At 52.3% G+C, this 23,077-nt stretch overlaps 1 protein-coding gene across 1 annotated transcript in view; it reads left to right on the top strand.

Moving 5' to 3' along the window:
- WNT9B (Wnt family member 9B) overlaps positions 1-10,842 on the top strand; it is a 29,310-nt gene extending 18,468 nt beyond the window's left edge. Inside the window, exons 3-6 of the mRNA XM_078375417.1 lie at positions 1,539-1,658; positions 2,593-2,849; positions 5,132-5,397; positions 6,598-10,842. Of these exons, the coding sequence (XP_078231543.1) occupies positions 1,539-1,658; positions 2,593-2,849; positions 5,132-5,397; positions 6,598-7,071 (1,117 nt within the window). The 3' untranslated portion in view covers positions 7,072-10,842. The remainder of the gene's footprint in view (positions 1-1,538; positions 1,659-2,592; positions 2,850-5,131; positions 5,398-6,597) is intronic.
- Positions 10,843-23,077: the final 12,235 nt, after the last annotated feature.

The raw sequence follows: 23,077 nt of genomic DNA, 5'->3' as shown, positions 1-23,077 counted from the left end.
CTACTTGGGAGGCTGAAGCAGGAGAATTGCTTGAATCTGGGAGGTGGAGGTTACAGGGAGCCAAGACCACACCACTGCACTCCAGCCTGGACCACACAACAAGACTCTGTCTCAAAAAAAAAATATATATATATATTATGTCATATCATATGACATATAATGTAGCTATAATAATATAATAATGGCTATTATTCTTAAAATGGCATTTGAGGCAGGTCTTGAAGGATATGCAGCCCCATTGGCCAAAATTGCCATCACTCCCTGCTTGTTCCCTCTGTCAATCAATCAGCTGCTACCAGGGAGGTCCAGTTTCTGAAACACAGGAACTGTGTGAACAGAAGTCACCGCTCACCCGGGCCCCCGGGCTGAGGGGAGGACAATGGAGGGCAAGGTAGCTGCAGCCCCCAAGCCGCCAGTCAAGGCGTGGCCTCCTCAGCTGGAACTGACATCCAGTTCTGCCCTGGACCTGCCAGGGGTCAAGCTCTGAGGGTTTCCTGCCAGGCTGCAGGGAAGGGGTTGGGTGTAGACCTGGCGAACTGGAAAATTACCCATTTACCCCCAGATTAATGATTAACGGGTCCCTGCCCTCACCCTGTCTGGGAGAGGAGCCCAGGGCCAGGCTGGGCCAGGGGAAGCCCGATAGCATCTGTCTCTGCTCGGAGGTTTCGGAGATATGCTCCATGATGGGTTGACTGCACCTGATGGGTGTGGGATCTAAGGGTGATTTCTGAGGGCACCTGAGTGGTTTCTGAGGGCCTGGCCAGGCTGCATACCCTCCAGTGAGGCTTCTGGCTTCTGGGCACACAGAGAGGGTGTGGCATCCAGCCAGACATCCTGGCTAAGGCAGGTGGCTTCAAACAGGAGAGCTGTGTCCTTGGCTCAGAGGGACATGGGCCTCTCTGATCACTCCTGGCTTGACCACAGGACTTGCCATGGCCAGTGGCACATGAGCAACCTGGCAAGTGCCACATCCAAGCAGGAGCTCTAAGAGCCATTGCCTGCTTCCTCCTTTGCTTTTTTTTTTTTTTTTTTAAGACCTGGTCTTGCTCTGTTGTCCAAGCTATAGTGCAGTGATGCAATCTCAGCTAACTGCAGCCTCCGCCTCCTGGGCTCAATTTATCCTCCCACCTCAGCCTCCCAAGTAGCTGGGGCTACAGGCTTGTGCCACCACACCCAGATAATTTTTTCTCTTTTTAATAGAGACAGGGTTTTACTGTGTCACCCAGGCTGGTCTCAAACTCCAGGACTCAGGTGATCTACCTGCTCGGTCTCCCAAAGTGCTGGGATTGCAGGTGTGAGCCACCACACCCAGCCTACCTTTCTGTTTTACCCTAGCTATGAGGACAGAATGTCCCAGAATGGGGTTACTTCTTTTGGGCTGGGTCCCAGAATGGTGTATGTTCCACCCGCCCTGGAGGCACCAGGGGACAGGACAGCAAACGTTTTGCTCTCACAGAGAGCTTCTGGGAAAAGGGAGGGAAGGCGAACTCTCACTCCAGTTCCCACCCTGCTGCTGATCTGCTGTATGGCTGGACCAGTCACTGGTTCATCATCAATCCTTCATTTCCTCATCTGGACAAAGGGGAGACCCTGCTTAGTCAGAGAGTAAAGCATCTTGCAAAACGAGAGAAGTTTGGGAAGCCCCAGCCAGCAGGAAGGTAGGCCTGCATGTCCCAGGCACTGTGGTTAGTCCATTTCACATAATCCTCCCAGTGACCCCAGGAGGTAGAGAAGATCACTCTCCCCAGTTTCCAGAAAGGGAAAACCAAGGTATCAAGGTTGCACAGCTAGAAAGTCAGCCTTAGAATTTGGCAGCTTGGCTCCAGAATCAATGAACTTTGGATCTAGGAGAACAAGAAGTCTGGGATTAATGGCCTGATGGGAACTCAGCTCCTTCACCTGCATCTAACTATCTAAGTCTTTCCTTCCTTTCCTTCTCTTTCCTTCCATCCCCTCCCCTCCTCAGGCATCTATTTGTACCAGGTACCAAGTAGTCAGATGGTTGAAGATCTATCTGGGGATTATGGAAACATGTTAGATCGGAACGGGATTACTTGGGCAGCAGCACAATGTAAGGGAGAGAGGGATGTCAGGGGACCTTGGCTGGGTGTTCGCTCAATGTCCACATCCCCTCGCTGCCCCCTCTTAGGAAAGCGGCTTTCCTGGCCAGGCAGCCACCAATACTCTGTGTGTTATTTCCCTGAATTCCCAGATCACAAAAGCTGCCCAGGGAATGTGGTAAATATACAGATTCCCAGGCCCAATTCCAAACCAATAGACTCAGAATTGCCCAGCATGGATGCTGGGAAAGCCTATGTTTAATAAGCACCCCAGATGATTTTTCTAACTGAGCAAGTTTAGAAAATAGGATAAGAAGAGCAGAGACTGGAATCTAGAAAACGGGTTTAAGGTCCCGCAGCAACCCTGGTTACGTGAGCCTTAGTTTCCTAATCTGTAAAATGGGGACGGGACCTCCAGGGGGTCAGCCTGATAACCAGAAGGGTAATGAAGCCCCCGAGGAGGTCCCTTCCCTTCACCTGCCCCTCACCCCCATCCCCACCTCTCCTGTCTCCCTCCTCTCGCCCTCTCCAGCCTGACTGGGCGGGAGGTCCTGACGCCCTTCCCAGGACTGGGCACTGCGGCGGCGCCGGCACAGGACCGGGCCCACCTGAAGCAGTGCGACCTGCTGAAGCTGTCCCGGCGGCAGAAGCAGCTGTGCCGGAGGGAGCCCGGCCTGGCTGAGACCCTGCGGGATGCTGCGCACCTCGGCCTGCTCGAGTGCCAATTCCAGTTTCGGGACGAGCGCTGGAACTGCAGCCTGGAGGGCAGGATGGGCCTGCTCAAGAGAGGTGGGAGAGGCCGGGGGAGGAGGAGGGCTGGGGAAGAAGGCTTCGGGCAGGAGGAAGCTGGGAGAAGCTGCCCTTTCCTCTCCCCTGGCCCCCGTGCCCAGGCCACACTGCCCTTCCTGCCCTAGCACAGTCCGAAAGGTAAAGAGTCCTGCGCATTAGTGAGGGCAGTTGAAGGCCAGGTGTGGCTCAGCCTCAGGTTTAGGGGAGCAGAGGAGCAGGAAAGATCTGAGAGAGGAGGAGACACATGCCCGTTCCTGGAGGAGCCCACAGATGAGATGGGGTCCCCCAGTTATCTCCCTCTGCCTCTTCACACACATGAAACAAGGCACATGAAGACGTGAGGACAGGTGGCAACTGGTTCCAGGTCCGATGACGTGAGCCAGGCCATACATTTGTCCACTCCTTCATCTGTCTCTTTGTTCGTCACATCCATCAATCCATCAGTCCCTCCCTCCCTTCGACTCCCATTCTACCCCCCTCCCATCTTCAGGCCTCCCTCCTGCCTCCACCCACCCCAAAGCATCCATGGAGGACCACAGTGAGCCAGGCACTGTACTAGATGCTAAAGGGTCAGAGCTGAACAAGACCCCAGCTGCCCTTGAGAAGCATGCAGTCTAGAAGGGAGAACACAGGTCACCATGTGACTCCAGGGGGAAAGGGCTTCTGATGGGCAGGACAAGGGAATGTGGTTTCAGGACATAGCTCCGCATGGGTCTCCCGGTCAGTTGCCCCTTAAACTCTGACTACAAGTTGCCATTTAAATGGAACTTCCAGACTGGGCGCAGTGGCTCACACTTCTAATCCCAGCACTTTGGGAGGCTGAGGCGGCCGATCACTTGAGGTCAGGAGTTCAAGACCAGTCTGGCCAATATGGTGAAATCCTGTCTGTACTAAAAATATAAAAATTTTAAAATTGCAGTTGGCTAGTTGCTTTGGCTCATGCCTTTAATCCCAGAACTTTGGGGGGCAGAGGTCAGGAGTTCGCAACTGGTCTGGCCAATGTGGTGAAACCCATTTCTACTAAAAATACAAAAGTTAGCCAGGCATGTGGCAGGCACCTGTAATCCTAGCTACTGAGGAGGCTGAGGCAAGAGAATTGCTTGAACCCAGGAGGCAGAGGTTGCAGTGAGCTGAGATAGTGCCATTGCACTCCACCCTGGGCAACAGAGAGAGACTCTGTCTAAAAAAAAAAAAATGCAGTGATGCTGTACAGGGCATCCAGGCCCCTCCTAGGCCAGCTGCTCTCCACAGTCTGCCGCCGAGCTAATGGCCTCTGTCTGTGTCTCTCTCTGGACATCGCCAGCACCCCAGATGCACTGGAGGGCAGGTAGGAAGTAGTGAACCCACGGGAGGCCAGCTTTGGGCCATACCCAGCAGAGAGGAGTAGCGGTGGTCCCAGAGTGGGTGAGATGGTCAGTCTGGGGCAAGCCATCCAGGAGACTCAAGGTTACTCTATCATTGGGTCTATTCCACAGTAGCTGGCAGAGAATGACATCTGAGAACCATGACGCATCATGAAAAGCTCATGGGGCTTATCTCAGGAGCCTCGGAAATGGGCTGGTCCGAATGGTCACACACCGACTTGGTGTCAAAATAGCAGGTTTAGCCACAGCTGTGCCTGCACCAGGTGTCTGAGTAGCTTCTCTTTGCATCTCAGTGTCTTCTCTGAGAGGCGGGGGCAGTAGACCCTGGCCTGCTGCCCTCTGGGAATCTGGGCATGTACTGCAGAGTGAATTTGGAAGTTCTATTTATTTATTTATAATTAAAAAAATTTTTTTAAGACAGGGTCTCCCTCTGTCACCCAGGCTGGAGTGCAATGACACAATCTCAGCTCACTGCAACCTCCACCTCCCCCGTTCAAGCGATTCTCCTGCCTCAGCCTCCTGAGTAGCTGGGGTTATAGGCAGATGCCACCATGCCCCTCTAATTTTTGTATTTTTAGTAGAGATGGGGTTTCACCATATTGGCCAGATTGGTCTCGAACTCCTGACCTCAAGTGATCCGCCCACCTCAGTCTCCCAAAGTGCTGGGATTAGAGGTGGGAGCCACTGTGTCCAGCCTGGAAGTGCCATTTAAAAGGCAACTTGCAGTAAGAGTTTAAGGGGCAATTGACGGGGAGACCTACACGGAGCTATGTCCTCAAGCCACATTCCCTTGTCCTGCCCATCAAAGCGCTGCCACCCCACCTCCTGCCCTCAGAGGGCAGCAGGCAGCCTCTGAGCTTCCTCCTTTCCTCTCTTTCCCCTTTCCATCCTCCCTATACCCCTGGGTGCCCGATACAGGTTTCAAAGAGACGGCCTTCCTGTATGCAGTGTCCTCTGCCGCCCTCACCCACGCCCTGGCCCGGGCCTGCAGTGCTGGGCGCATGGAGCGCTGCACCTGTGATGACTCTCCAGGGCTGGAGAGCCGGCAGGCCTGGCAGTGGGGCGTGTGCGGTGACAACCTCAAGTACAGCACCAAGTTTCTGAGCAACTTCCTGGGGTCCAAGAAAGGAAGCAAGGACCTGAGGGCACAGGCAGATGCCCACAACACCCACGTGGGCATCAAGGTGAGCAAGCCGAGGGCTGCCCACAGTGCCTTCCCACCAGGGTGCAGAGCTGGGGAGCAAGGCTTGAAGGAGTCCAGCACCCCACCCCCCAAAACATATGAACTTCAGGAAGGCAGGATGAACTTCACGTCTTCAACCAACACTCCCTTAGCGTCTACTCTGGGCCATTACTGGGTACCAGGAACACAGCAGAAGTAGGGAGCGATGATGGGTGCCATCAGTGGCTGGTCAGCAGTGGGAGCCAGGCTTAGGACTAGGTCTTGGTGAAGCAGGGACATGTTTGGAGAGGGGTCTCCATTCCAAGGACTGGGCCTTCCTGGAGGTCCTAGAAGCAACATTGTTTGAAAACCTCTATCTAGAGCACCCCTGCTTCTTCTCCAGTTTATGGGTGGGAAGATGGAAGTGGCCCCAAGAAGGGAAGGGGCTGAGGCTACACAGGAATGGGAGACCTGGAGTCTATTGAGGCGAGGAGGCCAGGAGACACCAGCGCTCTAACTCTCTAGGAGATTAAATGGAGTTGTCATCACTGAGTTGGTGTGAACCGGGGCTGCTGTGTTCAGTTGTATAAATTGTCTATTACACAAGAACGCCAGGCCAGGGGGAGGAGCTGGGGCTGAGACGTGGCCCACACTGTTGTCACCAGACGTGGCATGCACACTGGCACGAGTCTGGCTCTATAGAGAGGAAGGGAGCCTTTTACCTTTTTTTTTTTTTTTTGAGATGGAGTTTTGCTCTTGTTGCCCAGGCTGCAGTGCAATGGTGTGGTCTCAGCTCACTGCAATCTTCGCCTCCCAGGTTCAAGCAATTCTCCTGCCTCAGCCTCCCTAGTAGCTGGGATTACAGGCATGTGTCACCATGCTTGGCTAATTTTGTATTTTTAGTAGAGATGAGGTTCTCCGTTTTGGTCAGGCTGGTCTCGAGCTCCCGACCTCAGGTGATCCACCTGCCTCAGCCTCCCAAAATGCTGGGATTAAAGGCGTGAGCCACTGCTCCCAGATGCCTTTTACTATTAATAGTTTGCATGAAGGTGCCCCTCATGGCTAGCTTGTGTCCTATCTTTTTCCTTCCTGAGAACCTTCCTCTGTCTCTTTCCAATCCCCTGCTGCTGCCCTGCTGGGGTTGGTGCTCTGGCTCTGGGGGTGGGCTGTGGCTGCTGGGCCCTGGCCTCTGACCATGCCTCTGTTCTGCCTCTCCCCACAGGCGGTGAAGAGTGGCCACAGGACCACGTGTAAGTGCCATGGCGTGTCAGGCTCTTGTGCCGTGCGCACCTGTTGGAAGCAGCTCTCCCCATTCCGTGAGACGGGCCAGGTGCTGAAGCTATGCTACGACTCAGCTATCAAGGTGTCCAGTGCCACCAATGAGGCCTTGGGCCGCCTAGAGCTATGGGCCCCTGCCAGGCAGGGCAGCCTCGCCCAAGACCTGGCCCCGAGGTCTGGGGACCTGGTGTACATGGAGGACTCACCCAGCTTCTGCCGGCCCAGCAAGTTCTCACCGGGCACGGCGGGCAGGGTGTGCTCCCGGGAGGCCAGCTGCAGCAGCCTGTGCTGCGGGCGGGGCTATGACACCCAGAGCCGCTTGGTGGCCTTCTCCTGCCGCTGTCAGGTGCAATGGTGCTGCTACGTGGAGTGCCAGGAGTGCGTGGAGGAGGAGCTTGTGTACACCTGCAAGCACTAGGCCTGCTGCCCAACAAGCCAGTCTGGCACTGCCACAGCCTCCCGTGGCACCCTTCCAGCTGCCCAGCTGGCCCTCTGGACAGGCAGTCATCACATGCATGCACAAACCGGCATGTGTGCCAATGCACACGAGTGTGCCATTCACTACCATTCCTTGGTAGCCTTTTGCCTCCCTCAGTACTCAACAAAGAAGCAAAGCTTCATCCCTGAACCCAAGCATCCCCAGCCTTGTTGAAGGCTTGGAGAGGAGGGCAGAATGAAAAAGATGTGGAAGGAAATAAGGGAGACCAAGAGGACAGCAGGATGGATGGGAGTTTTGGAGGGGAAGGAGGAGCTGTTCCATCTTGCTTCCTGGAATGAATGGCTTGGAGCCAGCAAGTTCTTGGGAGGTGAGCAGCTGGGCAGGGAATACTGAGGGAGGCAGCACCAGCTGGAAGTGAAGGCGGGAGTCTGGCCCTGCTCAGGTACAGTGAGCTCCAGGTGTCACACACCTCCACCACTACCCTGGTTTTGCTGTGCCAGAGATGGGGAGAAAGCCCAGGTGGTAGAAGCCATCTATCTGTTCAGAGAAAGGAGAGCTTTCTGAGCTTGAGTGGATCCAAGTGAGATCCATGCCCTGGAGCCCTGTGTCCTTGATTTGGCTTTTCAAATATGCCTCCCTGAGGCCTCATTCTTGCCTTGAGAGCTGGGTTATCCACACCCATCCAGCTGTGCTCAAAATGACCGCCAGTGCAGGTAAGACAGGTGGGAGAACCAGCCGCCAAGGTGAGGCTCAGTGCACCTGAGGTTGAGCAGAAAGACAGGGGCCCCTCCCTGTGTTCCCTGCTGGCCAAAGGAACCTTTACTCCCAGCCCAGAGGAGGAGGGCAACAGCTTCCTGGTGCCCAGCAGTGACATGGTGAGCTCAGTTTCTCAGCTGGGTCTTGAGTTCATTTGGTGACTTCCTGTGACTGGGGCCTGCCTGGTCTGTGACACCCCCACATCAGCTGAGTTCAAAATACTGAAGACCAGCTGCTCATGAGCTATGACTGGAGGTGACATGTCTATTCTTGCGGGTGCTCATCTAAGTAAGGCTTTTGCCCTGGCTGGGGTTACAGGTGCTTGAGTTGGTGCTAAGCCTGGCTCCTGGGTAGCCTCCTTCAGTTCCCAATCAATGGCCCCTCACTTGGCCCTCACTTGGGCTCTTACTTGAGGAGGAGACATGACTTTGTTAATTTCTTCAGATCCTGTGGGCATTTCCAGCACCACCTGCCAAAGCCCTCTGCGAAAGGAGAGACTGGCATCTCCAAACAGGCACACACAGGCACGCAGCCCCTGGACCAGGCAGGGGTTCCGGTCACACATGCCTCTCTGGTTCAGGATGAAGACCTTGCAGAGGTCACCTTGCTGGAGGAATTGTGCTTCCCCAGAGTGGGCCCGATGCCAGCCAGGAGGAAGTGACTTCTTTCGGGAAGCCCTTGGCCACTTTGCTGGCCTTGCCACACCCCTCTGTCAGCTTCCTTTCTCCCTAAACCTAGAGTTGCTGACCCTTCACCACGACAGGAAACTTCAGAATCAGCCGAATTCTCAGAAACCTCGCCTGTGCCAGCTCCAGGACAAAGGCCCGCTGATGGCCCCAGTGGACCTTCTGAGACCTCCAAGGCCGAGGAGGAGCTTGCCTGTCTCCAGTGGATCAGGGCAGCCTGCTGGATGCTGGAAGGATCTATGACTGCAGAGACTCGACTGAGAAGCCAGACTGACCTGAGCCCCTCTCGCTAAAGTGACATTGCTGACCCAAGCACCTGCCCACACCTTGGCCGGAGGAGAAACACAGGGAGAGGGCTGGCTTTCTCATGTCTTTCACTTCCCCACAGCATGGAGACGTTCTCTGCCTTTCAGTCCATCTTGCTCCTCTGAGATCCCAACTCTGCCTCCGTCCAGGCTCAGCCCTGGGCATAAGGCAGCAGGGGCCTCGCTGGCAGGAAGAGGGGGCCTGAGAGCAACTTGGGGGGCCGGAGCACCCTGATCCACCAACACACCACCCGCATCCTGACTCTGGCTGGCAGCATCAGGGTGATGGGAGGGCAAAGGGCAGGCTCTGAGGCACTTGGCCATGGCTGGCTACTAACATGGACACCCAAGTCAATGGCACAGTGCAGGTTCTGAGGGCTCCTCGGCTTGTGGGGACTTCTCTGTCTGTCTCTCTCCTTCTCTTCTTCCTTGCTCCCATCCCTTTCTTTCCAGTTACCCCTAAAGACCCACCTCAGCCCTCTTGGGGCCCCCGGGGACTAGAGTGACCACTGACTCCCTCATTCTATAGCTTTAAGGGAAATGCTCACAGGGTATTTTGTCTACCTCAAATATATAGTTTTTAGGGCAAAGGAGAATAATTTATATAGCTAAGCTATGTGGGAAAGTATTTATATTATTTATACAGTTGCTATATTTCATGGACAGCACAGGTGGGTTGTGTGTTTTCCCGGAAACCCTCTGTCTGGGGAGATGCAGCCTGACCAGGCCAGGTGGCAGGGAAGGAGGTCAAGCCTGTATCCCACAACTGGGTCCGTCTCAGGGCCCATGAGCACATCTCCCTCTGTGTGAGCCCTGCTGGGATCCATCCAGACCCTCCTTGTGAAGTTTTTGTAGGTGTTTTGCTCTTCTGGGTCCAGGCCCCCTTCTTCTGCTCTGGTCGAAGTGTCTTGCTCATAATAATGACAAGAGTGACCACACCTGACATTTGTAAAGCACTTCGCTGCTCAGAAATGCAAATGTTTACCCCTTTGATCTCACTTGATTTCTCTGTTATCTCTGCGAGGTGGGTGGGGCACATGACTGTGCCCATTTTATAGATGAGGCCCAGAGATGGAGAGCTGTGCTCAAGGTCACACTGAAGAGGCTTGTTCAGTGAATATTTACTGAACATCTTCATGGACCAGGCACTACAGGAGCTGACTTGCTCTGAGCCCAGGAGCTCCACAGCCTGGCTACCTCTGTGAGCCCAAGCACTCAGGGAAGTGGTTCCAGGCTGGGACCCTGGTCTTTTGGATCTGGATGGCGGTTGGCACTTCCCCCAAGTGGAATCCCATGTCTCAGGGGCTGAGACTGCCTGAAAAGTCTGGAGAGACCAGGACCCCACTGAGGCCACTCCAAGAGGTCCTTCTGCCCATATTGCTAGAGAAGGTTTGGCTACACCACCAGGCCCTTCCCAGCCTACAAATAAGTTTTGTTTGCTCTCATTTGTGTTTTGCTTGTAAAAATGAATTGTCTTCCACTGGATTTCTGGCTTCTTTTGCAAACATCAGCTGCACTGGCAGACCGGGCCTGCATTCCCTCCTGGCCACAGGCAGCTAGAGTGAGAGAGCCCTATCGGACAGGATGCCCTGAGTGCTCCCGTCACTCATAATGCTTCTGCCTGCTTCTCATGAGCACATAGTCCCATCTCCTGTCTAGATAAGTCCAGCTTCCCTGGTATCTTTCGTCGCCTGGCAGACAGACCCATGCCAACCCTGGAGATTAATTACATGCTTTTGAACCTTTCCTTTCTCAACAACCGTGAATTTCAAATGCTTTTTGTCTCAGGACACTTGAATAACAATGAAAACCATCACTTATTGAGTGCCCCTTATGTCCATGTATTCAACCAACGATTATTTAGTGATCTCTTATTGAGCACCAAGCAGCAACCTGGGTGTTTGGTACAGCTATGAATAGGACCAAGTCTCTGCCTCATGGGGCTGACATCCTAGTGGGTGAGAAAGACGATAAACCAATAAATGATATGCCAGTTATATGCACTTACTTTGTCTCAATTTATTGCAGTAACTTTGCACATTGGACATGGTCCCCGTAATGGTAAGGAAATGGAGGATGTGAGCTGAGAAGCCGCCTCATTGCAGCTGGCAGGCAGCGGGGTCAGGATTAGAACACAGATCTCTTATCCTCCAATGTATGGGATTCTTCCTCTATACTGGTGTAGGTTGGACAGGGATGGATCGCCCCGTTTTATGGATTCTGGGTAAACTGAGGCCTAGAGGAAGGAAGTAACCCATCCTGGATTACACACCAACTCAGAGCAGAGCCTGAGTCCTTCCTGGAGGTGACAGGCATTTCTGGAGCCCTCATGCTACGGCCAGCAGCATGGGGCGGGGTCGGGCAGGATGAAGCTAAGCAGGGGTCTTCAGGGACCTACAGTCCGACAGGAGAAATGAGCAGCACAGCCATGCAGTGATTTGGGTCATTTTTGCATGAACACTGAGTCCCTTTTCTGGCCACAGCGACTTCCCAACATGCTTTGGGGGGCCTCGCCCACAAGGATCCTCCTGGGGGTCTGATGGGAGAGGAAGCCTCTTTCTGAGGCAAGCACAGCAGAGAGTACCTGTCTCCTGGCGCAGACCTGCCCAGCCCCAGTTCTTCACCGCTGCTGGGATCCACATTGCCTTACCTGGGCTCCCCAGGGCAGGAGACAGAGGTGGCCCATAGTCCCACTCTGCGGGGGCTACATTTCCACCTGCATCCCTGTCCTAACATGTTCCTTCTGCCCAGTGTCCTGGGCCTGGAGACCAGCTGGCTCTGGGCAACGACAGACACATCCACACGCAGCAGCAGGCTCCAGTGTATCAAGGGATTTCTCAGCTATTTTCTCTCTTGAGCCTCACAAGGTGGACACCCTTCTTCTCTTTTTAGAGATAGGGGAACCGAGACACAAAATGGTTAAGTGACTCACCAGAGGCTACATTGCTAGCAAGTGGATCCAGGCCTTCTGCTCCAAACCACATTTTCTTTTTACTGTACCCCATCCTCACCTCCTCCTGCCCCCATCTGGGCCTTACCTTGTTCCTGCTCATAAACTGGTCCCCAAACAGGCCAGCAGACTCCTCCACCTCTAGCCGTTGGGTGCCACCATCTTCCAGGAGGACTAGGACACGTTGAGACAATCGCTAGGTGGGTACCCTCCCCACAGTCTCCCCTCCTTTAAAAACAGCCACATTAGCTATCTCTCTTTGCATATGCAGCATCTAATTTTGTTGAACCATTTGTGAGAACTCTGTAGACACCAGGACACTAACATACTTTATCATGTACTTCCTAGGGACAACAGAACCCCCAACAGAACCACAAGGCCATAACCACAGTGAAGAGATGTAACATTGACACCCATATCTACTACATAGTTCATATTTAGATTTCCCCTCCCTCAAAATGTTCTTTATAGCATTTTCTTCTGGCCAGGCGCAGCTTCATACCCATAATCCCAGTGATTGGAGAGGCCAAGGCAGGAGGATCGCTTGAGCCCAGGAGTTTGAGGCTATAGTTTTGCAACACTGTATTCTAGCCTGAGCAACAGAGCAAGACCCTGTCTCTAAAACATTAAAATAAAAAAAATTTTTAAACATGTTTTCCTGGCCCAGGATCCACTCAAGAATTAGGCATGCCATGTTGTTGCCATGTCTCTCCAGCCCCCTGTAACCAAGAACAGTCCCCTGCCTTTGCTATCTTAACAATGATAATTTGAAGAGTGGAGGCCCCATGTCCTGTAGAATGCCTCTCAACTGAGATTTGCCTGCTCATTTCCTTAGACTTGGATTCAGGTTAAACGTTTTGGCAAGAAGCTCCCTGGGTGATGTATATCCTCCTTCTCTATGCCTGCTGTCAGAAGTCACAGGATGTTGGTTTGTTCTGTGACTGATGATACTGAATGTCTTTCTTTTTTTTCTTTTTTTTTTTTTGAGAAGGAATTTCACTCTTGTTGTCCAGGCTGGAATGCAGTGGCATGATCTCAGCACACGACAACCTCCACCTCCTGGGTTCGAGTGATTCTCCTGCTTCAGCCTCCTGAGTAGCTGGGATTACAGGTGCTCGCCCCAATGGCCAGCTAATTTTTTTGTATTTTTTGTAGAGACGGGGTTTCATCATATTGGCCAGGCTGGTCTCGAACTCCTCATCCATCTGCCTTGGCCTCCCAAAGTGCTGAGATTACAGGCATGAGCCACTGCACCCAGCCTATGATTCCCATTTTATAGATGAGGAAACTAAAGCTCAGAGATGTTTCCTGGCCATGCAATTAGCAGGGCTGCAAACGAAACAACTTCTTCACTGCCTCTTCCCAGGGAGTGCAGGGCACAGCCTGGGGACAGGGGTATCAGGGACCTGCAAGGGTTCAGGGTGACTGGTGGCATCTTCCGTCCCTGCTGCTTGTCCTCCTTGTCTTCTCCTCTCTCTCCTTCTCCCTGCCCTGCATACCTGCAGAGAGGAGGCTGATGCCTCTCACGGTTGTATCCCCCCCATCCCACCTCGAGTCCCCAGGGGCTGTGGGGCCCACATTCCTCCCTGGCTCTCTTGGGCCCATTAGTGTGTTTATGCTGGAGCCCTCTCAAGGGAGTGGAGCCCCGACCCTTGCCCCACCACCCTCCCACCATGGAGAGTGGGCAGTGGAGTGGCCAGGCAGAGGCACAGGAGGACCTGACCCAGTGTCCGAATTCCTGCCCCCCTGTCTCAACAAGTCCAGGGTGGCCAGCAGCCTGGGGAGCAGTAGTAGCCCCCCAGGACCCCACCCCTTCCCACACCGCCCCTCCAGAGCTTGACAAGCTCTAATCTCAGCTGTCTTCATGCAGCCAGCCCTCCGAGCCCGGGGTCACCTGACGCCGACACATTTTAATTCAGAAGCTGATTTCTGCTTGTTGGCAACATGTCATTTCTGAAATTGCTTTCTCTGCCCAGAGGCGGGAGATGTCAGAGCTTTGCAGGTGTTGTAGTGGTGCCGCCCCCACCCCACACCCACCCCCTCCCCAAGTTCAGGAAGGATTAAGGGATGTGGGGGGGCACACAGGAGATCCTCAAGCTCTGCTTCTCATGTTTCCCCAAGGGCCGGGGGCCAGGGATGGGGGACGCCGGGAATGGCGTCTGCTTTCCTTTCCAGCCCGAAGACAGAAGCCTAGGGTTTGGTAAATGAAGTTGCTGCTCTGTCTATACTGACAATGGCCACAGCAGTTGTTTTGTCCTCTGCAGAGTGCCTCGCAAGTGCATTGTTGTATTTCGATGTTATGACAACCCTCCAGGTTGGTGGCATGCCTCCTTTGCAGCTGAGACAACTGGGGCTCAGAGAGGTAAGACTGCTACCTGAGCAAGTATGTGGCAGGGCCAGCATTCAGACCCAGTGAGGGCCACCACTGCACTGGGACTGGGAGGTCTGGGAAGGGAGAGGCCATGGAGCTGGGGAGGACTATGGTGGCTTCTCCTATATTTGCTTCATGACTTGGCTCAAATATCTCCAGTGAAATTTGTGAATTCCCACTCCTGCAACCCATCAACTAGTTCTTTGCTCCCCTGGCTTTTTAAAATTATTATTATTATTTTGAGACGGAGTCTTGCTCTTGTTGCCCGGGCTGAAGTGCAATGGGATGATCTCAGCTCACCACAACCTCCACCTCCTGGGTTCAGGCGATTCTCCTGCCTCAGCCTCCCAAGTCGCTGGGATGACAGGCACATACCACCACACCTGGCTAATTTTGTATTTTTAGTAGAGATGGGGTTTCTCCATGTTGGTCAGGCTGGTCTCAAACTCCTGACCTCAGGGGATCCACTCGCCTCGGCCTCCCAAAATGCTAGGATTACAGGCATGAGTCACCATGCCTGGCCAGCTTATTTTATTGTATTATTTTGAGACAGAGTCTTGCGCTGTCACCCAGGCTAGAGTGCACTGGTATGAGCTCTGCTCACTGTAGCCTCTGCCTCCCAGGTTCAAGTGACTCTCTTGCCTCAGCCTCCCAAGTAGCTGGGACTATAGGCACGTACCACCGCACCCAGCTGGTTTTTGTATTTTCAGTAGAGATTGGGCTTTCACCATGTTGGCCAGGCTGGTCTTGAACTCCTGGTCTCAAGTGATCCGCTGGCCTCAGCCTCTCAAGGTGCTGGGATTACAGGTGTGAACCACCGAGCTTGGCTGCCTTAGCATTTTGTGTATGTCTTGAGTGACAGCCATCTGTCAATATTGGCATCCTTTGTTTTATTGGATGAATGAATGAACAAATGAATTTATAAATCCTGTTCTCCATACTGTTTACCCATCCTAATTTCCCTCACTGGCAGTGTCCTGCCACAGCAGGCTTCCTGGTACCACATCCCTCCCTGACACACAGGCTCCTTATTGCCCATGCTTCCTGCCCTTTTCTCTCCTCCCTTTCCTTCATTCCCCCTTCCCTCCCCCACTTCCCAACTCTCAGAATCCTTGGCTGCCTCAACCACAAGAACAAGGCTGTGCAGAAGGCTGAACCCGGAGCTTCCGCAAGATGAGGTGGAGAATGAGCTGACCCAGCTGGAAAGCAGTCTGCCGGTCCCTGGGAGAGACGACGCTTGGGCCAACCCCTCTTCCCCAAGGTGGTCCCCACCTCTCACCTCCACCCGCTTCCCCAGATGAGCTTCTTCCTCTCCCTCCAGCATTTCAGAGGATCCACAGCTATGTGTACTTGACCCTTGGCCTGGGCTAGTGCTGGGGACATAGCCAGTCTGGCTGATGTGGAGCCCAGGACAGAAAGCTGTCCTCACTTCATGCACTATTGCATCGGTACCAACCATTGGCTTTATGAGGCCTCTGCGGCTATCATCTCATTTACTTCAGGCATAAGCCTATATCAGTTGGTGGGGGTGGAGGTTAAACTAAAGACATCAAAGATGCATAGACCTAGTGGGCCTCTTCCAACTGTTAAATAAAATTTGCAAGAGACCATTGGTTTAGACTGGGCTCCTGTACTGGACTGAACAGACCAAACAAATATGGAGTCACTCATGCCAAAAGCAATTAACTTAGGAGTATACTCCTAAGTTACAAAAAGTTGTAACAAATAAATAGCTGACTTTTGGGGCAGTTAAAGCAGCTGAGCATTCCTCAATGTAGATGGCCAGGTAATTCAATTAAGTTCACCCAGCTATAACCAATTAAGCTGTCTCTACATCTCACTTCTGTTTTCTAACCATAAATACTGCCTGATCATGTTGCTGGTCAGAGTTCTCTGAACACTGTTTGGAGTGTTGTTTGGAGGGCTGCCCACTTCTAGAATCATGAATAAAAGCCAATTCAGATCTTTTAAACAAAATTCATTGTCATTTTGTCTTTTGACACCATTTTACAGACGGGCAAAGTGAGGCCAGGTGAGCAACAGTAGCAGCAATAACTTCCTTTCTTTTTCTTTTTTCTTTTTTGTTGTTGAGATAGAGTCTTGCTCTGTCACCCAGGGTGGAGTGCAGTGGTGCAATCTCAGCTCACTGCAACCTCCGCCTCCTGGTTTCAAGAGATTTTCCTGCCTCAGCCTCCCTGGTAGCTGGGATTATAGGCACGCGCTACCACGCCTGGATAATTTTTGTGTTTTTAGTAGAGACGGACTTTCACCATGTTTCCCAGGCTGATCTTGAACCGCTGACCTCAAGCGATCCACCTGCCTTGGCCTCCTAAAGTGTTGGGATTACAGGCATGAGCCACTGCACCCAGCCAGCAATAACATCCTTAACACAAACTTGGAGTCATGGTAAAATGAGGTCAGGATTGGGCAGGCACCAAGGGGACTTTGGGAGTGGAGCATTGCTCTATTTCCTGATAATTAATGACGGATTAAGTTTATGTTCCCATTTAAAAATTAAACTTAAGAAAGTGAAATCGGGATCCATTTCACAGAGGATGGTCAAATGTCCAAGACAAGACAGGGGGTCATTAAAATTCAGATACACGGAGTCCCCCGTGAGCACTGTCTTGGGAGTTGGAACTAAGCAGGCAAAGTCACCTTTCTTCTCTGAGCCTCGTTCATTTAAAAACATCTCTATATAGATGTCTCTCTATAGAAATCTCTCAGAGAAGGCTGGGCATGGTGGCTCATGCCTGTAATCCCAGCACTTTGGGAGGCTGAGGTTAGGGTGGATCATCAGAGGTCAGGAGTTTGAGACCAGCCTGGCCAACATGGTGAAACCCTGTCTCTACTAAATACAAAAAATTAGCCAGGCATGGTGGCATATGCCTGTAATATTAGACACTTGGAAGGCTGAGGAAGGAGAATCCCTTGAACCCAGAAGGCGAAGTTTGCTGTGAGCCGAGATCGCGTGACTGCACTTCAGCCTGGGTGACAGAGTGAGACTCCCTCTTTAAAAAAAAAAAAAAAAGAAAAAGAAGAAAAGAAACCTCTCAGAGAAATAGATAACATATGCAGCACTCCTACTATGTGCCAGCCACTGTGCTGGGTCCTAGGAATGAAGCAATTAGTGAGGCAGGTAGAGTTCATGCTCTTAAAGCACAGAAGACAGATAAAGAAGTCATCACTATTCAGCCTGACGAAACTGACAACCCTACTCACCCTGGGGGAAGCCGAACTCAGTGGCGGGGAACTGGGGATAGGGAGAACAGGGAGACTTTTTACTCCATTTATTGTTGCTTTTGAATACTGAACCGTGTGAATGTATTCCTGATCCAAAATCAATAAAAGTAAAATGTGATGAGTTTTCACAAGCAGGAAGTAGAGTGTGCTTATGGGAACATCAGTAGGGAGAAGAGGTACAGACCGGGCCTAAGGGATGTCAGAGAAACTTTCCCAGAGAAGCGAGAGCCCAGCTACAGCCTGAAGCTTAGGGTGGTATGGGTCAGGTGGAAAGAGGGAAAGGGACGCAGGTGTCAATGGACGTTTATGGCACTGAGTGATAAACACCAACCTTGCAGGGCCACCGGGAGGATTAAAGGTGTCCCCAGAAAGTGCCTGGCACACAAGATGTGCAGACTGTGTGGTAGCTATTATTCTTCCTCAATTATGATTGTTGTCATTGGCAGAAGCTAGGGAGAGGGAACCCTAAAGCTGCCATTGACTCTACTGATATATTCCTGGGCCTCTGAAAGGCTCTTGGTGGTGGGAACTCCTAGCACTGCTGCGGGATTTTACAGTTTACACTAATCCAATCCTGGGTACAGGAGGGCAGAGAGAAGTTTGAAGCTCAGGGTGCCCCACTGAGGGGGTCCTTGGCTTTTCTAGAATCAGCTCCCTGTCAAGCACAGGACCAGAACAACCCCACACTGTCTGGTTGCTCATCTTACGTCACAGACCAAGAAATCTCCCTACACTAGGAAGGGACGGAAATCTCTCCTTGCCCTAGACCCGAGGCAGCAGCAATGGTAATTCACAGCAATGAAAACCAGTGTTTCTGAGCACCATCAATGCACCTGGTGCTGTGCAAAATGCTTTACTCGGATTCGATTAAATGACTGAGCTCACAACCACCCTACCAGGAGCAAGCTACTGTAATCACTACCCCCATCTTACAGATGAAGAAATTGAGGCATGCAAAGCTTAAGTCACCTGCATGAAGTCACATTGTCAAGCTTTGACTCCAGGTGGCCTTTTATCTGAGTCTACCCTACAGCAGAGCTCTCATGTCTAAAATTTCGTCTGCTTGCCTGCCCAGCTCTTCCCTGCAGCAGAAAGAGAACCATTTCTTCTGAGTCTGCAAAGCCTGCTAAGTGTAACTCACCCTTTTTTCATGTTCTAGACTTAGAACCCATCACGGCACCAATAAGATTTTGAAAATCTGATTTCCAGGGGGGCCAGTTGGTCAGGAGGTTAACAATATCTAGATGCAGAATGGGAGGGAATGAACCACTCACTCAGAGATGTCCCCTTCAGAATCAAGACCTCTGGGTGTGACTGCCTTAGCCAGGCAGGAAGTGCTTCCCTGGGGGTGGGGGCTGGTGGCTCAGCACATCTGACACCCGGAGAGCTGTGGGGCCAGCTAGCCACAGGGAAGCAGAGCTGGAGACCAAGTCCCCTCTGTCCTTTCTTGAAAGAACATGGAAGTCATGTCTTAATCCATAGCTTCATCGTGGCCTTAGTGGAGACCAGCCAGCTGTCAGGGGTCATGGCCATCAGCCCCCCGTTGGCTAAATGGACCTCTGGCGTCTGAGTCCTAAAAGGCTAATTAAGACCTCTGACTTCTGTGTTCTTGGTCCCCGTCATCTATACCTGTGCTGTGGTTATTAGAGCTTGCCTTTTCTTCCCTCCCAACCCTGGAGGGAGGGGCTCCACACAGCCCTCCCTCACCCTCCCCGCCTCGGACCCCAAGCCCTCGTTCATTCTGAAAGTGTCAGTTGCATTTCATGGACTTCTAAGCGGGACCTTTGGCTTTTGACCTCTAGAGAACAGAAGGCAGTTCTACTAGCAACCAGACCCCAGCCTCGCACGCAGGGCTGACATTCTTCATCGACGGACAGAGCTCTCCGTGCCTTTATGTCTACATCATCTGTAAAATGAGGATAGAGATACTAACACCTACATCTCGATGATCACATTCGTTAATACAAGTGCTTAGAACAGTGTCTGGCCCATTGTCAGCTCTAAACAAGCATTCTCTGTGATTGCTACTATTACCGTAAATATTATCCTGAGCAGCCCCTCCCACGCCACCATTTCAGCCCTGACTGTATCTCCACCCCTGAGGCCCTGCCTGATTCTTGGGTCTGCTCTATGTCTTTTTGTCCCTCGCCCTCCTCCTCCTCATCTTCCCTCCCTGCCAGTCCCCCGCTGCTCCCGCAGCCTTGTGCCCACTAATCATGCTGCTGTCAGTTCAGATTAGAGCCCATTACGTTCCTTCATCTCAGCTTAAAATTTTTGTGGTTTCCCAACTCTGCCTAAAGTGCTCCACGAGGGGCAAGGGCTGCACAGCTGGAGGATGCTTCAGAAGGAAGAATTTGGGTCTCCAAGTCCCCTGGTGGGCTTTCCTCCTTTCTGCCAATTCAAGAAGAATTGGTGGTGGGGAGTGGGCAAAGGGTGATCAGTCAGTTCCTCCTGGCCCACCATCAGGAGCTCAGGGCCCAAGAGCTGGGAGTGAGAGGTCTTGGCATCCCAGTGTCACTGCCTTGGGGTAGACTCAGAGCCCAGTGTCATGTGACACCATTGCTCTGGGACCACATCTTGGTTACTCCACTTGAGAATTCCCAGGGCTGTGGAATTTTGCAACTGAGAGACTCCTGGCAAAACCACTATGCTCAGCTCTTGAACTGGGGTCTACCTCCTTCAGCCAGAGGTGTGGCCTGTCTTTGGGATGGTGTTGTCCATAGTAACCTTTGGACCCTGTCACAAATGGACCCTGCCTTCCATTGGCCCAAGCTCCAAGGGTCTCACCAGCCATGGGTCCTTCAGGAGCCCTGGGCAAGGCTCACAGGAAGAGACAAAAGCAGGAGCAAGAGGTCCGGGTGGGAGTTGATGCAAGGAAGGAAGGAAGCCAAGAACCACCCATTTTAATGTTCACTTTCAGTGGGTCTGGCATTGAGCCAGGACTCTGCCCGCCTCATCCTATTTAATTTCCATAACAGCCTCCGAGGTAGGTGGTGCCCCAGTCACCACTTGACAGTTGAGGAAACTGAGGCACAGAGAAATGAAAGGCCCTTGCTTGGGTCCCAGCCTGGGGCTGGGGAGGGGAAGAGCAGGATTTTGAATTCAGGTTGCAAAGCAGCTGACTTGGAGAGACAGCAGGGGGACTCCCGGCAGCCTCAGGGCTCTTCGGCTAGTCCCAGCCTCCAGAAAATTTGGGTCTGGACCCTGAAATTCTGTGTCTGGGCTTCCCTGTCCTGTGACTTGGGTATTAATAATCATATTTAACATTTGTGCAGTGCATTCCTGTCTGCAAAGTGTCTTCTGTGGCCGTTCTTTTTGAGACTCACCATAGCCCATGGGGGTGTCTCCTTTGGGAGATGGAGAAACTGAGGCTCAGAGAGATGAAGCCTCTTGCCAAGGTCAGAGGTGGAAGATGACCCAGCCAGAACCCAAAGCAAGGTCTCCCGGGCCCAGCTGTGCAGTCAGGACACCACACTCTGACCTCTTGGATGGACAGTTGGCATTTACCCCACCATCTGCAGCATCCTCAGTTGGGTCAGGAGCTGAGAAGCTTCCGGGGGTACCCAGCCATGGGCTCTCCTCTGGACACCACAAACTCCCCCTCCCAAGGCCATCAGTTGAGTTGGGAGGATGTCAGTTTGTCTGTACAGAATACCAGAGAAAAATGATCACCGCCATTTCCCATTTCCCACCATGTCCCGTTTCACCCAACCTGACAGCCTTCTGGGCAGAAATGTCCTTGCATGTGGCCCAGTCTTGTCCCGTCACTAGATCTGGTCCTTCTTTATCCTCTGGTCAGAGGACACTCCTCTGCAGGGGCTTCAGGGACCCTGACGCTTTCTTGGCTCCAAACTAAATGGTCCCTGTTTCTAGTGAAGGTTAACGGCAGTCTTTAGAGTTTCAGAGTTCATCCCTTTACTCTGTTTTTCTTTTCTTGAGACAGAATCTTTCTCTGTCACCCAGGCTGGAGTGCAGTGGTGCCATCACGGCCCACTGCAACCTCTGCCTCCTGGGTACAAGTGTTTCTCCTGCCTCAGCCTCCTGAGTAGCCAGGATTACAGGTGCCCGCCACCACGCCCTGATTTTTGCATTTTTAGTAGAGACAGGGTTTCACCATGTTGGCCAGACTGGTCTTGAAATCCTGACCTCAAGTGCTGGGATTACAGGCATGAGCCACTATGCCGGCTTCCTCCCTTTACCCTTGGTGGCTGGAAATGTCACACCCCTGGCTAAAAACACCAGGTAAGCCCCTCAGCTCTTCCCCACCATCCCAGCCACCTCCAGACCCATATCTCCAATGCCCCTCAAGGCCCCCCACAGCCTCATTCCCTGAGCTGAATCACCTGTCCCTGAATGCTGGCTACATGTTTCCAGCTCTGTGCCTCTGTATGTGCCAGTCCTACTGACAATGGCTTTCCTGCCTTTGTCCATCCAACTCGCTCCTGCTCAGCCTTAAAGACTCATGTCCCAACTCTTCCCTGAATCACTTCCTCTTCTGAGCTTCCACCATCAGACTGTTTTACCCCTTATGCCTGCACTAACCACCCCTGCCTTGCAGGTGTCTGTCCGTCTGTCATTCTCCCTGCACTGGACTGTGAGCTTTTTGTGAGCAAGAACTGGCTCTTGGCCACCTCCTGAAAAACTTCTTACCCTTCGTTCTTTCCTCCGCTCTCTCCACTCTCCTTCAATAAATATTTAAGCAGTCCTGCAATGTGCCAGGCCAGGTGGGCGTCAGGGATGAACAAAAAAGACATGTCCTAGTTTTCATGGATTTTCAATCTAGTGGTTGATGTGCATCATCAAATATGCATACATTGAGCATAAGACTCATCAGCCTGTGGTAAGTGTCTGCTGAAGAACTGCAGAGTGCTGGCTTAGGTGCCACCCCGGTCATTCACACAGCCAGCAAACACCCATGAAACACCTCGTACATCCAGGACTATCTGACCTTTCTTTCTTTTTCTTTTTTGAGATGGAGTCTCGCTCTGTCGCTCAAGCTGGAGTGCAGTGGCGCGATCTTGGCTCACTGCAACCTGTGCCTCCCAGGTTCAAGCAATTCCCATGCCTCAGCCTCCTGAGTAGCTGGGATTACAGGCGTGCATCACCATGGCTGGCTAATTTTTGTCTTGTTAGTAGCCACCACGCCTGGCTCCTGAATTTTCTTAAGAAGTACCTGATTCTGAGGAGTAGGTTCCTGTATTCAAATCTTTCATAGCAATCCAGCATCATGTTGGCTGGTCTCTCGGACAGTGACCACTATAGTTTCAGCTTGGGGTCCTTTATGGACTTCTGATCCTTTTTGTCTGTCTTTGCTCAGACTCATTCATTCTTCCCACCAGGCATTTATGGTGCTCTCCTAGGGTAGTCTAGCCCAGATCATCTTGGGTGGAGGTTGTCTGCCTGTGGGACCGTGTATGTGAGCAGAGTAGGAGAGGCCAAGGCCCCCTTGACTTGGGTATCTACATGTCACCTGTGGAATCTCTCACCATGGAGATGTAAGAACAGTCATTGAGTTCCAAGCTGAGGCTGGAATCCTGAAAAAGAAAAAAACTGGAAGACTCTGGCTTCTAGAGGCATCTAGAAAGATTGCTAAAACTGTCGGCAAGAGGAAGAAACAAGGAGCCCAATTCATTCTCCCGAGCAAGGGCGGAGCCTGGGAAAAGCCAAGCTGGCC

The sequence above is a fragment of the Callithrix jacchus genome, chromosome 5 (assembly GCF_049354715.1).
Source record: "Callithrix jacchus isolate 240 chromosome 5, calJac240_pri, whole genome shotgun sequence".
Taxonomy (NCBI): Eukaryota; Metazoa; Chordata; class Mammalia; order Primates; family Cebidae; genus Callithrix; species Callithrix jacchus.
The sequence above is the reverse complement of the archived record's forward strand: the minus strand, read 5'-3'. Positions and strand labels throughout refer to the sequence as shown.